This window comes from Artemia franciscana, chromosome 5, assembly GCF_032884065.1.
Source record: "Artemia franciscana chromosome 5, ASM3288406v1, whole genome shotgun sequence".
In the NCBI taxonomy this organism is placed as follows: domain Eukaryota; kingdom Metazoa; phylum Arthropoda; class Branchiopoda; order Anostraca; family Artemiidae; genus Artemia; species Artemia franciscana.
In genome coordinates this window covers 39383835-39403290 of record NC_088867.1, presented here as the reverse complement: position 1 = coordinate 39403290, position 19456 = coordinate 39383835, and the positions used below count along the sequence as shown (strand labels likewise).

Below are 19456 nucleotides of genomic sequence, written 5' to 3'. Positions count from 1 at the left end.
ATGCGTCTTTGTCTTTTAAAGCCTGAACATCTTTGAAAATGGTACTTCTGAGCAATTTCAAGCTAATAGTGTCAATGTGGCATATCTGTCTTATACCCATCTAATTCCACTTTCAAGTTGTTTTTTTCTGTGTTTTTTTTTTAGTCATTAGCAAAATATATTACTATGCGTAAGCTGAAATTAGGATATTTTGCCGTCTTTAAGAAATTCGACAATTACATCTAATTGTAGGTAGATATATTTTGCTTATTTTTAAATATATTGGTGCAGTCAGAGGTGATTAGCTTAATTCAGTTATGGTCAGAGCCCTAGGAAAATTTTATCCCTTTTTTGCATAATTCCCATGAAAAATTTCACTGTGGAAAGTTGTTTTCACGTAAAATTCTAGCTGAAAATTCCACCCAGAAAATTTCTTGTAGATGATCTGGCGTGAAAAATTTTTCTTAGCGCTCTTACATTTGAAAAAGATGTGAATTTCTGATTGTTTTTAAAATCATGCCGGTAATCCTTTTCTCAGTGGAAAAGTTTCCCAGCAAAAAGCAGCAAAAAAGTGTTTTCTAGCAAAGGTTTTTTAGGGGGGAGGGTACAAAAAACTTTAAGGAACACATCCAAAATATAAATTGATATCTAATTCCTTACGATTTCTGGGAATATTTCTGTTCTACGCTGTTATTATGAAAGTAAAGAATAACAAACCCTAAAAAGAGCAGAATTTATTCCATTGAGGAAAAGGACGGTTCCTTCCTCATCCACACCTTCACCTCAATGTCGCAGAAACTTAGGAGTGCGCTCATTTAGAAATTGAGAGTTCTAGTCCTTTGTGAGGGAGTGTATTTTGGGGGGGGGGTGGAGGGGTATTTTCTGCGGGGGGCATTTTCCAGGAGGGTTAACGCCGGCCGCCGAAAAAGGACAAGCAAAGATAAAAAAAGAACGCTAATTTTTTATAATAAAAAAGACGTGTCAAAAGAAGCATATTCAATGCCGATAAAAACATGGAAAGAACAGATACGCCTAACAATAAGAAAAAAGGGATTGCGACTTATCAAGTGAAAAAGAGGAGGTGAAAATCAAAATTGTTCGTCATTAAAACTAAAAGTAACTAAAATATAACCTGTATTAGGCTGGACTTTTATTACCTGAATTTGGCTGGAGTAGCTTAATTACATTTGGTTTGCTTTTTGTGCAGGAGGGGGGAAGTCAATTGTTTTTGGTGTTCCTTTAAAAAAATATTGTTTCTAGTTTTCTTATCTCTTCTCGCATTATTATAACTGTACCATGCTTCTGGTTTCGTATTGCTTTTGTTTTCATTCTTCTGCTGTATTAATATAAATGAATAAATAAATCTTAAAACAATTAGGCTACAGCTTAAATTGAATACGCAAATCAAGCTTAAAACGAACAAAAATATTTTACTATTGTGGCATAAATAAAATCGAAAACGAACCGAAAATAAATAAACGATCATAGCAAACACTCATACAACATGTACTAATATAAATGAATAAATAAACCTTTAAACGAATAAAACTTTAATTAAATATGCGAATAAAGATTGAAAGGAACAAAAATCAATTCAAAGAAGAGTATGCGTACTGAATCCTTCTCTAATTATTACTACATTGAAAATAAAAAATTAAATTACAATAAAATCAAATTTTGAACTGATGGGCTTTTCAGCAGTTGATATCATTATCTATCAAATATTTAGTTTAACCTTATTTCTTGCCAAGAGCGTTCATTACAAATTTAGTTTCACTGCAAACAAGAATTTAGCTACCGCCTCCTTTCCTAAATTTAAAAATCTAAAGCCCACTGCGTCATCGGCGTTTCACTGAAAGCGAATTATATTACAAATATTATCTTTTCCAGGTAGTATAGCATTGAAATAAAGATGCATATTATGCTACTCAAATTTTATTTATTCAGTTTTATTTATTATAAAAATAATTTTACTTCTACAATTTTACTTATTCAATTAGAATTAAACCTTTAGCCTCCTTATATTAAGCGCTCAATACCTTGTGGCAATTAAAATGTTTCTCCCTGTATTATAAAAATACTACATTCAGATGCCTACTGGTGCAGAAATTTTAGCCCACTACGCCACTGTGCGTGTGGGCAGTTCTGACAAACAACAAGCTGAACATAATCGATGAAATCAGGTTCCAATCTGGGTTTTTAGCCTGTTGGTAAAATAGGTTCTGATCATAATTGAATTGAAGATCTGTATATAAGAGAACAAAGAAAAACGCACAAATGTCTAAGTTTTCAGTGCGAATTAACACTTTTTAAAGTTTCTTTTTGTAAAATGAAACCAGTAAGCATTTAAACAACCTTTTGATGAGCCTAATGCACTTGACCTCTTTTTTACTTTTGTATTTTTTAACTACTTCGTGCTAAAACTCCCCACTCCAGAACAGAAAAGACAATACATTTTCCAAGAAAAAAAATGCTCCTAAGTAGAAAAAGGAGATGAATTGAAAAAAAGATAACCCAAAGGTAAAAAAAGACTAAGAAACGAAAATCATTTATGCAGGAATCCTGCTCACAAGCAGAAAACTGACTAACTAATCTTTCAGAGACAAGGAGAATACTTGACCAATGGTAGTCGATTTTGTGTTATATCCTTTTTACATATTAGACTGTGTGTTACATGCATTCGTTGATAATATTGTTGTTAATGAGAGACGCGGCTTTGCCTCTTTTGTGATTTTTTTCCGATTGCATGATCCAGTGCTGAAACAAAAACTGACATGTTGACTAATCAGTGAACTCCCTGGTACCAAAATTTTCAATGTATCCTGACCAGTAATAGCGTCGAAGAGCTTTCAGACAATCAATAGTGGAGTATCTTGATACTTTTCTTGAAGACACCGGTTGTTCGTATGATTTGCAAATATTTGCGGGTTTTCTTGACACTGAAAGCGCTAAACTCCAGGAAATTTTATAAAATTTGTATATAGGGGGATAATTTGGCTTGTACTGCTTCGTGTGAGTGTCAGTTTGAAACATATATCTAATAAATAGTGGATATAAGTAATTTCCTTAATGGGAGAGGTCCATTTTGGACCCCCTTTATTAGTTACTGATTTTTATTTACTCTTGATGTTTGTAGGACATGGCCGTCACTTGCAAGAGTTAAGTCCTGTTCGAATAGTTAAAAATCCAGATGGCTCCCTCGCACAGGCTGCTATGATGCAAGGAGCACTGTCTAAAGAAAGAAGGGAGCAGAAAATGCAGGCAAGGGACAGTGAAGCTGCGGAACAGCCTCAAGGACCAAGGAGAAACTGGAACGACCCTGTCCCGGATAGTAGGCATCTTTCAGTTTTCTTTCTTTTTTTCTTTTTTTTTGTCTCATTTTTTTCTGAAAATCTATTTTGATGATAATTTCGTATTTACACTTCTGAGTCATTAATTTATATTCTGAATATTTGTGGGAATTCTGTACAAGGAGACTTGGACGCTGCTTGACTAGGATCATGTGAAGTATTTGTGATTTATGGGAAATGTCCGAATTTCCCCCCAAAAATTGTATTCTTAGGGACTATTTTTTTTAAATTACTAGTAGGTACTGATTGAGAAAACCATGTTAGCTCTCAATTGTCTCAATTTTATAAAGACAATTGAAAAATATGCAAAAGTAAGTAATGCTTCTCTTCCCACAACAAAATTCAGATTTTTTTTTTTTCTGGCGCCTGATTCAGACAAAATTGCCTGATGCCCGATTTGCCTTTATTCTCCACAGATGTTTGTGGAGAAGTAAACCTGCCTGTGTGTCATTTTCTCTTTTACTTGTTCATTATTTCCAACTGGTGTTTTTCGCTATTATTCCGGGATTATGCAAAACTAGCCTTTTACTGAAAACTCGAAAGAATAAGTGAACACAAAGTAGTTTCGGATATTTTACGGTATAGAAATAGCGCATTTTTGTTCCTTGTGCGTTTTCCTTATAGGTTTTATGTTTATAGTACAGGGCTAGTTTTGCATACTCCTACAAACATAGAGAAATATTGTCAGTATATTACTTAGTTTAGATGCATAAGTATTTCAATGTTAGAAACAAAATAAAGGAAGTAGGAACATATAAATGAGAATGACAATATAGGCCGATTTGTATTTAAAGTACAGATGGGTAGAAGCTTCGATTTATGTGTTGTAACACAAAATGAGTATTTATTATCTAGTTTGTCGTTTTACTTTGACGTATCTAGTCAAATATAAATTTATTAGTAAAGGTGATATCAACAACATAATAAATGTATGAAAAACGTGCTTGAGTAATAAAAATGGCTGACTGCGTATTAATTGATTGTCAACAGTTTGCGAGTTTATTGGCATTTAAGATCATAATTTTGTTTTTTTATTTGTGTGTTGAAACAGTAAATTGGCTATTAAATTAGAAAAAAACATAGAACTTTTGTTTGCTTCCCTGTTTTTGCGTCATTGCTTTTGTGTATGTAAATTTACATTGATAGAACAAAGGACAGCGAAAATGAATTTTATAGATTTGAGTTGGTTAAGTGGAAAGTTTAGTTTAATAAAGTAAAAAAGAGTATATTCTTTATCTTAAAATACCTTTTATTATTGATTTATTTTAGATTATATTAAGTTGTATTATAATTTTTTAAATTAATTATCATTTATATAACTAAACAATAAATTTACTTATAAATATATTAATATATATTATATATATACACATATATATATATATATATATATATATATATATATATATATATATATATATATATATATATATATATATATATACATATATATATATATATATATACTATCTGTTGGGGTGGTGCTTCGCGCCACCCCAACACCTAGTTAGTGGGGCTCTTCGCGCCCCCCCCCAAGCCCCCCCGCGCGCGTAAGTCGTTACGCGCCATTGTAATTGTGTCCCTGTGTCCCACCTGTGAATATAGATAGATTTATATATGTGTTTCAAACTACGTAAAACTTGCGAATATACAACATTCTTGGCTTTCCCACTACTGGGAGCTTTCCGTTTCCAGTTTCCAGCAATTGATCTGAAAATGTTTGACCAGAGTCATCGTTTTGCAATCGGACACGCATATATGTAGTTAATTTTAATATTTTTACGTGTGCCCATAAATTAGAATTTTTCAGGCAATCATTCATTTCGTCTGCAGGAGTTAAACTACGTAAAAATTGCGAATATACAACATTCTTGGCTTTCCCATTGTCTGTGCATATACAAAGCCGTATGTACTAATAATGACGTCATATGCAAACGCTCTTTTTACAAACAAACAAACATGCATACACACAACTCGTTTTTATATAGACAGATAGATAGATAGATACAATACAAATTAACTGCGTAAAACTTGCGAATATACAACATTCTTCGCTGTCCAATTGTCGCTGCATATAAATAGATTGTCAGGTTTACCGACCCTCAAACATGCAACGTACAATTGTCCATGGGAAAAACAATCAGTATTAAGATCTATACCACATTTTTCTAATGATTGACCTTGAGCTTTGTTAATGGTGATTGCAAATGCTAATCGAATTGGGAATTGCAATCTTTTAAATTGAAAAGGCAGATCCGTTGTAATCATGGGAATGCGAGGAATAAGAACAGCCTCACCCTCAAAAGGCCCTGTCAAGATTGTGGCCTCTATTAGGTTTTCCATTGTTTTTTTTACGGCAAGTCGAGTGCCATTGCAAAGCTTTGGTGGGTTGATATTTCTTAAAAGTATTATTGGTACGCCTATTTTTAGTTGTAGCACGTGTGGTGGAAACCCTGAAAGATCTATGGAATTTAAAAATTCAGATGGATAATTAACCGCTTCATTTGGTTCCAAAACTGTGTCGACTGACTTGTAAAGGACTGCCTGGTCTCGAATCTTGGTCAAAACAATATTGTTGATTTCGTGGACGTCTATATTTTTGGGTGCGAGAATCGCTCTTTCACTTAGCCATTTATTATTTTTATAATTTTTTAGAATATTCGGAAATACTTTTTCAATCAATTCATTTTTGGACGTCACTAAATTACAGAAATCAGCAGGTAGTTGTATACGTCCTGAAATTGAGTCTACTGGGAGCTTTCCGTTTCCAATTGCCAGCAATTGATCTGAAAATGTTTGACCAGAGTCATCGTTTTGCAATCGGACACGCATATTTGTAGTTAATTTTAATATTTTTACGCGTGCCCATAAATTAGAATTTTTCAGGCAAGCATTCATTTCGTCTGCAGGAGTTGATCTAGGTATTATAGGTAATGTTTGCCTGAAATCTCCCGCAAGCAATATTAATGTGCTGCCAAAGGGTTTCGACATCCCTCTCAGAGCAGCTTCCTCGGGTGTTGCCATTGTAGGTTCTTCAGTCATTTTACAATTAGAAATTTCTCTTTCAACGGTCTTCTTACAATTAAAAATTTGTCTTTGAACGATATTCTTAAATACCTGTGTCCTGGTCGTCATTTATATTCCCTGTGTCCCGGTCGTCATTTGTGTCCCGGTATCCCAGTCTGTAATTTCTCTTTGAGTGTCCCGGTCGTTATTTATATTCCCTGTGTCCCGGTCGTCATTTGTGTCCCGGTCTGTAGTTTCTCTTTGAGTTTTTTTTCTTTTTAGTATTTTTTAGTTTTTTACATTTTTTCTTTTTTCAGTTTTCTTTTTCTTCTTTATTTTTCAGCTTCACTATGAAGTACATATCGCCGAACCTTTGTTTTTTTAACTAAAATCTGGTAGGCATTGATGACCTTATCCAAGTCAAAATCCCAAACCCAATCATCATCGCTATCATTTTCAGTTTTGATATGTTTTGACTCTCGCTGTCCAGGTGGATCTTCATCTAACTGCGCGGTTTTGCGTTCTTTAGCCTCAAGCCTGTTTCCTTGCTGTTCTTTTGATTCCTCGGCACGCTTTCTTTTCTGACTTTCTCTATCAGCAGCAAGTTTTTTGGCATAGACCCTTTGAGCATCTTCATCGGCTTTTGCCATTGTAAGTTCATCAGTCATTTGAAACTTAAACATTAATAGATTTCTACGTGAACATATATGTCTTAAATATCTTTAATGACGTCACCGTCATAGCAAAAATGACGACAACTAACTTCATGACGTCAGTCGACACAGAAACATGACGTCACCTGACAGACACACAGACAGACAACTTATTTTTATATATATAGATATATATATATATATATATATATATATATATATATATATATATATATATATATATTGTGTATATTTTTATTATTAAAAAGATTATTTAAAAGTATAATTTTATTTAAAGTACAATAAAAAAAAATTATACTCTGATATAATTAGAGTAAATCAGAAGTTCAGTTTTTAATGAAAAATATCTCCATATGATTAGATGCAGTGTTGGGAAGCAGTAAATGTCGAATTAAAAAAGAAAAGAAATGTGGGTGAGGAAACAACAAAAAATTATTTAAAAACATATGGCATCAAAAAGCTGACGAATTCTTTGTTTTGCTTAGAAGGTTTAGTTGTAACTAGGATCTACGGTTTGTTTATAATGGAACTATTACAGATTAAAACGTTGTCGAAGTTAGCTTGTTGTGTTTACTTATTTATTCTTCGAATGGAAATTGACTACATTGAAGAAAACATGGCATTTCTCTAAAAGTTCATTGTTTTGAATCTTTAAAATTCAGTGTTTTCAGGTATGGATAAATCTAATATAGATCCAATGGGAGAGGGAGGAGCAAAATAAAGTTTTTATTTTGACGTCCTTGGTCATCGATGACGTCAAATACGCCATGTCGAAATGTCAAATGAAGTAAAAGCAATTTTTTGCGCAACATATGCTTAAGGTACTTCTGTGTGTCAATTTTCTGTGTACCTCCATGGTTCTGCGTGTGTCTTTATAGTTGTGAATGATAGGCACTATATTTATGTTCTAGTGATATTCTGCAATGCCTAGTTACAATCACTGTTTTAAAAATTAGCGCTTTATCTACCTTCGCGTGAAATTAAAAATTGATCCAGATTGACTAGCTTAACGGTATTCTGACAATTTTTGTCCCTGGAAGAAACAAAAAATTAAAAGAATGTTCAAGAAAAAAAAAATACAAATTGAAACAGCCGATAAACATTCCAAAATTCAGTGCTTTGTAAAAATCGTCAAATGGCACTTTTTGAATTTTATATATATATATATATATATATTTATATATATATATTTATATATATATATATATATATATATACTAGCTGTTGGGGTGGCGCTTCGCGCCACCCCAACACCTAGTTGGTGGGGGCACTTCGCGCCCCCCCCAAGCCCCCCCGCGCGCATAAGTCGTTACGCGCCATTGTAGTTGTGTCCCTATGTCCCACCTGTGAATATATATATATATATATATATATATATATATATATATATATATATATATATATATATATATATATATATATATATATATATATATATATATATATATATATATATATATATATATATATATATATATATATATATATATATATATATATATATATATATATATATATATTCACAGGTGGGACATAGGGACACAACTACAATGGCGCGTAACGACTTATGCGCGCGGGGGGGCTTGGGGGGGGCGCGAAGTGCCCCCACCAACTAGGTGTTGGGGTGGCGCGAAGCGCCACCCCAACAGCTAGTATATATATATATATATATATATACGTAAAACTTGTGAATATCCAACATTCTTTGCTGTCCCATTGCCTGTGCATATAAATAGATTGTCAGGTTTACCGACTCTTGAACATGCAACATATAATGGTCCATGGGAAAACAATCCGTATTCAGATCTATACCTCATGATTCTAATGATTGCCCTTGAGCTTTGTTGATAGTGATTGCTAATCGACGATTCCCTGTGTCTCCGTCGTCATTTATATATCCCCCTGTGCCCCCCGGCGTTCCCGTTGTAGTTGTGCCCCTGTGTCCCGGTCGTCATTTATATTCCATGTGTCCCGGTCGTCATTTGTGTCCCGGTGTCCCAGTCTGTGATTTCTCTTTGAGGGTCCCGGGCGTCATTTATATTCCTTGTGTCCCGGTGTCCCGGTCGTCATTTGTGTCCCGGTGTCCCGGTCTGTATAAACATTCGTTTTTGAATTGGTCTTTTTTTTAGGTTTTAGTTTTTTACCTTTTTTTAGTTTTTTTAGTTATACCTCATGATTCTAATGATTGCCCTTGAGCTTTGTTGATGATGATTGCTAATCGAACATTCCCTGTGTCCCCGTCGTCATTTATATATCCCCCTGTGCCCCCCGGCGTCGCCGTTGTAGTTGTGTCCCTGTGTCCCGGTCGTCATTTATATTCCCTGTGTCCCGGTCGTCATTTGTATCCAGGTGTCCCGGTCTGTATATACATTCGTTTTTGAAATGGTATATGATTAAATAAATTTTTGTATTTTTCCCCTTTTTTTCTTTTTAGTTTTTTTGGTTTTTACTTTTTTTTTAGTTTTTTTATTTTGTTTTCTTTTTTCTTTTTAGTTTTTTTTATTTTTTTTTTAGTTTTGTTTTTCTCCTTAATTTTTCATTTTTTTTCCTTTTTAATTTTTTTTCTTTTTTAGTTTTTTTAGTTTTTTAGCTTTTTTAGTTTTTTAGCTTTTTTAGTTTTTTTATTAGTTTTTAGTTTTTTTTTGTGGTTTTTACCTTTTTTTTTAGTTTTTTAGTTTTTTTTTACTTATGTCCTGGTCGTCATTTATACTCCCTGTGTCCCGGTCGTCATTTGTGTCCCGGTGCTTTGTTGATGGTGATTGCTAATCGGACATTCCTTGTGTCCCGGTCGCTTCTCTTTGAGTGTCCCGGTCGTCATTTATATTCCCTATGTGCCGGTGTCCCGGTCGTCATTTGTGTCCCGATGTCCCGGTCTGTAATTTCGTCAGTCGAAAACATGACGTCAGTCAACACACAAACGTGACGTCACCCGACAGACAGACCCACACATCCACAGACAACTTATTTTTATATATATAGATATATATATATCTATATATATAAAAATAAGTTGTCTGTGGATGGATGGATGGATGTGTCAGGTGACGTCACCTGAAAAAACTGGATCAGGTGACGTCAAAACTGAAAAAACTAAAAAAAGGCAAAAACTACAAAAAAAACTAAAAACTAATAAAAAAAATAAAAAAGCTAAAAAACTAAAAAAACTATAAAGGTAAAAACCAATAAAAAACTAAAAAAAAAAACTGAAAAAACTAAAAAAAGGCAAAAACTACAAAAAAAACTAAAAACTAATAAAAAAAGTAAAAAAGCTAAAAAACTAAAAAAACTAAAAAAAGGTAAAAAACTAAAAAAAATAAAAAATAAAAAAAACTAAAAAAAAGGAAAAAACTGAAAAATAAGCTAAAATAAAGGTAAAAACCAATAAAAAACTAAAAAAAAAAGGAAAAAACTAATAAATGACGACACTCAAAGAGAAAAAAAAGGCAAAAACTACAAAAAAAACTAAAAACTAATAAAAAAAATAAAAAAGCTAAAAAACTAAAAAAACTAAAAAAAAGGCAAAAACTACAAAAAAAACTAAAAACTAATAAAAAAGCTAAAAAACTAAAAAAACTAAAAAAAAGGCAAAAACTACAAAAAAACTAAAAACTAATAAAAAAAATAAAAAAGCTAAAAAACTAAAAAAAACTAAAAAAACTAAAAAAAGGTAAAAAACTAAAAAAACTAAAAACTAAAAAAAACTAAAAAAGGTAAAAACTAAAAGAACTAAAAAAGAAAAAAATAAATGACGACACTCAAAGAGAAAGCGACCAGGACAAAAGGAATGTTCGATTAGCAATCAACAAAGCACCGGGACACAGGGAGTATAAATGACGACCCGGGGGAAACAGGGGGATATAAATGACGACCGGGACAAAAAAACTAAAAAGAAAAAAAAACTAAAAACTAATAAAAAAACTAAAAAATCTAAAAATCTAAATAAGCTAAAAAAGAAAAAAAAAGGAAAAAAATAAAGGAGAAAAACAAAACTAAAAAACGAATGTATATACAGACCGGGACACCGGGATACAAATGACGACCGGGACCCGGGACACAGGGAATATAAATGACGACCGGGACACAGGGACACAACTCCGGTACACCGGGATACAAATGACGACCGGGACACAGGGAATATAAATGACGACCGGGACACAGGGACACAACTACAACGGGGACACCGGGGGAAACAGGGGGATATAAATGACGACCGGGACAAAAAAACTAAAAAGAAAAAAAAACTAAAAACTAATAAAAAAACTAAAAAATCTAAAAATCTAAATAAGCTAAAAAAGAAAAAAAAAGGAAAAAAATAAAGGAGAAAAACAAAACTAAAAAACGAATGTATATACAGACCGGGACACCGGGATACAAATGACGACCGGGACCCGGGACACAGGGAATATAAATGACGACCGGGACACAGGGACACAACTACAACGGGGACACCGGGGGAAACAGGGGGATGTAAATGACGACCGGGACACCGGGACAGGGAATGGTCGATTAGCAATCACCATCAACAAAGCTCAAGGGCAATCATTAGAATCATGAGGTATAGATCTGAATACAGATTGTTTTCCCATGGACCATTATATGTTGCATGTTCAAGAGTCGGTAAACCTGACAATCTATTTATATGCAAAGACAATGGGACAGCAAAGAATGTTGTATATTCGCAAGTTTTACGTAGTTAAAACCATATATATATATCTATCTATATTCACAGGTGGGACATAGGGACACAACTACAATGGCGCGTAACTATTATGGCGCGTAACGACTTACGCGCGCGGGGGGGCTTGGGGGGGGCGCGAAGCGCCCCCACCAACTAGGTGTTGGGGTGGCGCGAAGCGCCACCCCAACAGCTAGTATATATATATATATATATATATATATATATATATATATATATATAAATAAGTTGTTGGTCTGTCGAGTGACGTCATGTCGTCATGAAGTTAGTTGTCGTCATGTTTGTTATGACGATGACGTTATAAAAGTATTTAAGAAAATCGTTCAAAGACAAATTTTTAATTGTAAGAAGATCGTGGACGGAAAAATGTTTAATTGTAAAATGACTGAAGAACCTACAATGGCAACAGCCGAGGAAGCTGCTCAAAGAGTCTATGCCAAAAAACTTGCGGCTGATAGAGAAAGTAAGAAAAGAAAGCGTGCCGAGGAATCACAAGAACAGCAAGAAAACAGGCTTGCGGCTAAAGAACGCAAAACCGCGCAGTTAGATGAAAAAGGTCATCAATGCCTACCAGATTTTAGTTAAAAAAACAAAGATTCGGCGATATGTATTTCATAGTGACGCTGAAAAATAAAGAAGAAAAAGAAAACTGAAAAAAGAAAAAAGGTAAAAAACTAAAAAAAAAAACTAAAAAGAAAAAACATTCAAAGAGAAATTATAGACCGGGACGCAAATGACGACCGGGACAGAGGGAATATAAATGACGACCGGGACGCTCAAAGAGAAATTACAGACTGGGATACCGGGACACAAATGACGACCGGGAAACAGGGAATATAAATGACGACCAGGACACAGGTATTTAAGAATATCGTTCAAAGACAAATTTTTAATTGTAAGAACATCGTTGAAAGAGAAATTTCTAATTGTAAAATGACTGAAGAACCTACAATGGCAACACCCGAGGAAGCTGCTCAAAACGAATGTATTCAAGCCGAAGTAGCTGAGTTGGTAAAGCGTTATGTATCAGGGTCTAGGTCCGAGAGGCTCCAGGTTTGAACCTTGACTTTAGTATTAATGCAATAGAAGAAAAAAACTAAAAAAGGTAAAAACTACAAAAAAACTAAAAAGAAAATACTAAAAAAGCTAAAAAACTAAAAAAAAAAACAAAAAAAGGTAAAAAACTAAAAACTAAAAAAGAAAAAAAAAACTAAAAAAAAACTAAAAAAGAGAAAAAAACTAAAAATAAGGTAAAAACTACAAAAAAACTAAAAACTAATAAAAAAAAACTAAAAAAAGGAAAAAACTGAAAAATAAAGGAGAAAAAGATAACTAAAAGCCGGGACACAGGGAATATAAATGATGACCGGGACACTCAAAGAGAAATTACAGACTGGGACACAAATAACGACCGGGAGATATAAATGACGACCGGGACACTCAAAGATAAATTACAGACCGGGACATAAATGGCGACCGGGACACAGGGCATATAAATGACGAACGGGACGCTCAAAGAGAAATTATAGACTGGGACACAAATGACGACCGGGATACTGAGAATATAAATGACGACCGGGACACAGGGAATGTTCGATTAGCAATCACCATCAACAAAGCTTAAGAGCAATCATTAGAATAATGAGGAATAGATCTGAATACGGATTGTTTTTCCCATGGACAATTTTATGTTGCATGTTCAAGAGTCGGTAGACCTGACAATCTATTTATATGCACAGACAATGGGACATCGAAGAATGTTGTATATTCGCAAGTTTTACGTAGTTAAAAACATATATATATATATCTATAACGAAAAGAGAAATCTTTTCTCTTTTATCTATATTCACAGGTGGGACACAGGGACACAACTACAATGGCGCGTAACTAATATGGCGCGTAACGACTTAGGCGCGCGGGGGGGGGGCTTGGGGGGGTGGTGTTTGGCGCGAAGTGCCACCCCAACAGCTAGTATATATATATATACATATATATATATATATATATATATATATATATATATATATATATATATATATATATATATATATATATATATATATATATATATATATATATATATATATGTATATATATATATATATATATATATATATATATATATATATATATATATATATATATATATATATATATATATATATATATATATATATATATATATATATATATATCTATATAAAAATAAGTTGTCTGTCTGTGGATGTGTGGATGGATGTGTGGATGGATGTGTCAGGTGACGTCACCTGAAAAAACTGGATTAGGTGACGTCAAAACTGAAAAAACTAAAAAAAGGCAAAAACTACAAAAAAAACTAAAAACTAATAAAAAAAATAAAAAAGCTAAAAAACTAAAAAAACTATAAAGGTAAAAACCAATAAAAAACTAAAAAAAAAACTTAAAAAACTAAAAAAAGGCAAAAACTACAAAAAAAAACTAAAAACTAATAAAAAAAGTAAAAAAGCTAAAAAACTAAAAAAACTAAAAAAACTAAAAAAAGGTAAAAAACTAAAAAAAATAAAAAATAAAAAAAAACTAAAAAAAAGGAAAAAACTGAAAAATAAGCTAAAATAAAGGTAAAAACCAATAAAAAACTAAAAAAAAAAAGGAAAAAACTAATAAATGACGACACTCAAAGAGAAAGCGACCAGGACAAAAAACTAAAAAAAAAGGCAAAAACTACAAAAAAACTAAAAACTAATAAAAAAAATAAAAAAGCTAAAAAACTAAAAAAACTAAAAAAAGGTAAAAAACTAAAAAAACTAAAAACTAAAAAAAAACTAAAAAAGGTAAAAACTAAAAGAACTAAAAAAGAAAAAAATAAATGACGACACTCAAAGAGAAAGCGACCAGGACAAAAGGAATGTTCGATTAGCAATCAACAAAGCACCGGGACACAGGGAGTATAAATGACGACCAGGACACAAGTAAAAAAAAAAATTAACAAAACTAAAAAGAAGGTAAAAACTACAAAAAAACTAAAAAGAAAAAAAAACTAAAAACTAATAAAAAAACTAAAAAATCTAAAAATCTAAATAAACTAAAAAAGAAAAAAAAGGAAAAAAATAAAGGAGAAAAACAAAACTAAAAAACGAATGTATATACAGACCGGTACACCGGGATACAAATGACGACCGGGACACAGGGAATATAAATAACGACCGGGACACAGGGACACAACTACAACGGGGACACCGGGGGAAACAGGGGGATATAAATGACGACCGGGACAAAAAAACTAAAAAGAAATAAAAACTAAAAACTAATAAAAAAAACTAAAAAATCTAAAAATCTAAATAAGCTAAAAAAGAAAAAAAAAGGAAAAAAATAAAGGAGAAAAACAAAACTAAAAAACGAATGTATATACAGACCGGGACACCGGGATACAAATGATGACCGGGACCCGGGACACAGGGAATATAAATGACGACCGGGACACAGGGACACAACTACAACGGGGACACCGGGGGAAACAGGGGGATAACCTGACAATCTATTTATATGCAAAGACAATGGGACAGCAAAGAATGTTGTATATTCGCAAGTTTTACGTAGTTAAAACCATATATATATATATATATCTATATTCACAGGTGGGACATAGGGACACAACTACAATGGCGCGTAACTATTATGGCGCGTAACGACTTACGCGCGCGGGGGGGCTTGGGGGGGGCGCGAAGCGCCCCCACCAACTAGGTGTTGGGGTGGCGCGAAGCGCCACCCCAACAGCTAGTATATATATATATATATATGCACGCGGGAGGCTTCTAAATATGTTTTCTTATTGTCGCTTGTCTTCTATGACGCCGACAATTGAGCCCTTTCTTGATGGCATGACGTCCAAGTGGAACTTTTTTTGTCTCGGCTTGTCTTTTTTCATTATTAAAGACGTATCTCCGAACCTTTTGTTTCTCTTAACTGTTCAGGTGGTGGGACAAAAACTTATTCTTTTGCTTCAGCTTGTCTTTTGTCTTTATTAAAGACATATCACCGAGCCTTTGTTTCTTTTAATTGTTCAGGTGGTGGGACAGAAACTTTTTTGTTCCAACGATTTATCTAGTCCAGATTTTTGATTTTCAAAGGTATGGTAGACATTGATGACCTTATCCATGTCTTACTTTAAACCTAATAATCATTGCTATCATTTTCAATTTGTTTAGTTCGTTTTTCCTCGGCTTGTATTTCGTCATTATGAAATACATGTTGCCGAACCTTTGTTTTTTTTAACAAAGGTCTGGTAAACATTAATGACTTAATCCAATTCAAAATCCTAAACCCAATCATCATCGCTATCATTTTCAATTTTGAAATTTTCATTTTTGATTCTCGCCGTCCAGGTTGATTTTCATTGACTCGCTCAAACATTTGGTGTCGGGTGTCTTTTAATCGCATGTGTATTTGCTCTTCATTTTCATTTTTGACTCGCTCACAGGCTCGGTGTCACTTGACTTCTAACTGCGTGTGTCTTTCCTCTTCATTTTCATTTTTGAAACACGGCCGCTCTTCTTCTAACCGCGTGCATCTTGGCTCTTCATTTTCATTTTTAACTCGCTGAGTTGCTCGGTGTCGAATGGCTTCTAACTACATGTTTCGCTCTTCATTTTCATTTTTGACACACAGCCGCTGTTCTTCTAACTGCGTGTGTATTTGCTCTTCATTTTCATTTTTGAAACGCCGCCACTCTTCTTCTAACCGCGTACGTTTTTGCTCTTCATTTTCATTTTTAACTCGATGACTTGCTCGGTGTCGCATGTCTTCTAACCGCGTGTTTCTATGCCCTTCATTTCATTATTTCATTTTTGGCATGCTCTAATTGTCGTTTTTGCACATCTTCTAACCGCCCGTATCTTTGCTCTTCAATTTCGTTTTTTACATGTTTTTGGATTTTGATTGCTTCAGACAATTTAGCAATGGCCTTTGCTTTAGCTGTCCGTATTAGCATTGTTGCAATTGATGGTTCAGGTTGTCGATTTTCGCATCTTATCTTGTTTGCTAGTTCAAGTGTTGGTTCCAAAGAATAAGCATTTACGATAACTGCAACTGCAAATTTTTGTTTTATGGGCCTTCCAACAGACATTATGTTATATAAATAATTGATGTCGGGCTTGTTCGTCACCACTCTTGTTTAATAATAGCGTCCTTGAGAGCCAAAATTCAATAATAAGTTTTATTTTCCTGGGAATGGATCTCTCACTGTTAAATTATGCGGATGATATTTTAAGCACGAGTCGTTGCCTTTCTAGAATTAAAGAAAATTGTGATATACAATTAGAAAATTGTGATATTATATGTGATATACAGCGTATAAACAGTCGGTCTTGCATTGAATACTAACAAAAGCGAAGTTGATGCGTTTTGTAGAAAAGGAGCGAATTCATGGGACCGTGTTGTCAAGCTCGGTGATGATGACGTTGTCTTATCCAAATTTGTTATTTATTTAGGAATGCCTGCTGGGTCGAGTAGGGTTTTTACACGTTCCCTGTAGATAAATCATTTTGGAGAAAAGGTGAGAAAAGCCTATGGCTTTCTATCACGACCAGGAAAGAAAAAAAAAACGGACTTTGGTTATATCTCATTTTCGAGCTATGTCTCCATTTTGGAATATCTTTTGCGAAAGTGACAAGAGACAGTTGTGCTCAGATCATAATAAATCTGCAAAATTTCTGCTCAATTTAAGACAGTGGACAAGGAATGCGTCGGTGTCGCGTCAGTTCGGTGTTGCAGACCCTGTCCCATAGCCTCGTAGAAGTATCATGACATTACAAACTTGAACTTGAGCACATAAAAACTTGAAAATTTTATTTCACAAAATTTTATTTTTAGTTCATAAAAACTGGATATTTTATTTTTTTAAACCGTGCTTTTGCATGGTGCCCACTCCTTTGTATGAAATCTAGCATTGCTAAAACTGGTGAGTTTGTCTGATCCAATGGTAATATTTGTCGATAGCAGCTTCAAAACACATCGCATGTGACTATTGAAACCGTGTTGTAAACCGTATCTGATGGAGCTTATCGATACGAAATTATTAGCTGAAAAAACCTGATATGGAAATCTTTTCGTCAGTTTTGCAAAACTTTCCACTTTTCTGACCATTGTAAAGATGCCCCTTCCCTTTTCATCTTTAAAGGGATGAAAAGAAGGCGATAGAGTTTCGCTGTCTGCCTGAAATAAGTTTTACACAATATTTTTTAGATACCTAAAAATTCGATACTGCATGTGCTCAAAATCCAAATTTGACACTCTGTTATTTTTTTGCACATAGAGCTAAAAAAAATCGAAAGGTCCCGCAGGGCCAAGCTATATAAGAAGTATACAAGTCTCTTCTTGTCTTTGTATCTAAATTATCTGTATTCTAGTTCGTGAGATCTCTTCCCTGTCATCTGCGATTTTTTCCATTTTTGTTACTGGCTTTAATCTTTTATGATTAATTCGTATGAGCAGAGAAAAACGCGTATAACTGAGAATTGACATTCTTCAAGGAAAATGGTATATTTTTTATATGCGATGAAGCTTGAAAAGAATTTACATAGTACATAAAAGAAATGTAAAATTATGCATATATCATAGTTGTCGAAACAGACAAAAGAATAATGACTTAGACTCATCTGCCAGTGGTGTTATTCTCGTCTTGAGTCAAGTTCTTTGATATCTGCTTTTCAGTTAATGGATCTTATTTATTAATGACGTTCATATTAGTTTATGTAATATTTTTTTTTTATATTTTAGTGGAACCACAGGAAAGAATGTCTCGGGGAATTGGTGGACCTCCGTCTCAGGATTTGCCCGAATGGAAACGTCATATAATTGGCGGTTTTAAGGGAGTTCCTATGGGGAAGAAGACCAATATGACTATTTTGGAGCAGAGACAGAGTCTTCCCATCTACAAACTCAAAGATGAACTAGTCAAAGCGGTATTTGATAATCAGATCCTTATAGTAATTGGTGAAACTGGATCGGGGAAGACGACGCAGATTACGCAGTATCTTGCAGAGGCTGGTCTCAGCGCTCGCGGTAAAATAGGATGCACTCAGCCTAGGAGAGTTGCTGCCATGTCAGTTGCCAAAAGAGTAAGTTGCTTTTTTGGTAATGCATGTCTATGTCTTCATGTACTATGGTTATTTTTTTGAAGTTGCAATTACATCTACAGTCGGAAATTTATTGCAATAACCTCTGGTATTTATTTATTTATCTTTTGAGGAGAAAAAAATACCTGGGGAGCAAATATCGTTTGTGTAAAAACGGACAATTGTTCAGTTAAGCCTACAATAATAACAATGAAGATCATTGTTGTTGTCTGGAAGAAGCCTAGCAGTTTGCATCTTCTTTTTTAGTCTTTCTATACTTTCTTCGTGAACTTCTCTCTGCTGTAATTCCTTGTTTACATTATGTTATTTCCGCATTATAGTCTGGTTTTAACTACTTTGTTCTCTCTCTCTCTCTCTCTCTCTTTTTTTTTCTTCTTTGTTTCTCTTCATCAGCGGTTAATCTGCTCCAACTTACTAGCATTAGCCGTTAAGATCTTTCTTCACAGCATATTCCTTAAGATTTTAGGAAGAGATTGCGGCATTTATTAGGTGTATAAAAACATGCACGATTTAAGGGAGGTTCTTTTTCGCCTTTAGTTTACATTTTAATCTTGCATTTAGATGTCCTTTCTTTTCTTTTTGTTTACGGCTTGTTTTTTGTTTATTCTTTTGTCTATCCAAATTATCTTACACATGCAA

At 33.8% G+C, this 19456-nt stretch overlaps 1 protein-coding gene across 1 annotated transcript in view; it reads left to right on the top strand.

The window, feature by feature from the left end:
- The window catches only part of LOC136027388 (ATP-dependent RNA helicase DHX8-like), a 73565-nt gene that overhangs the window by 16683 nt on the left and 37426 nt on the right, over nucleotides 1-19456 (top strand). Inside the window, exons 5-6 of the mRNA XM_065704579.1 lie at nucleotides 3116-3310; nucleotides 18459-18799. Coding sequence (XP_065560651.1) covers nucleotides 3116-3310; nucleotides 18459-18799 — 536 coding nt within the window. The remainder of the gene's footprint in view (nucleotides 1-3115; nucleotides 3311-18458; nucleotides 18800-19456) is intronic.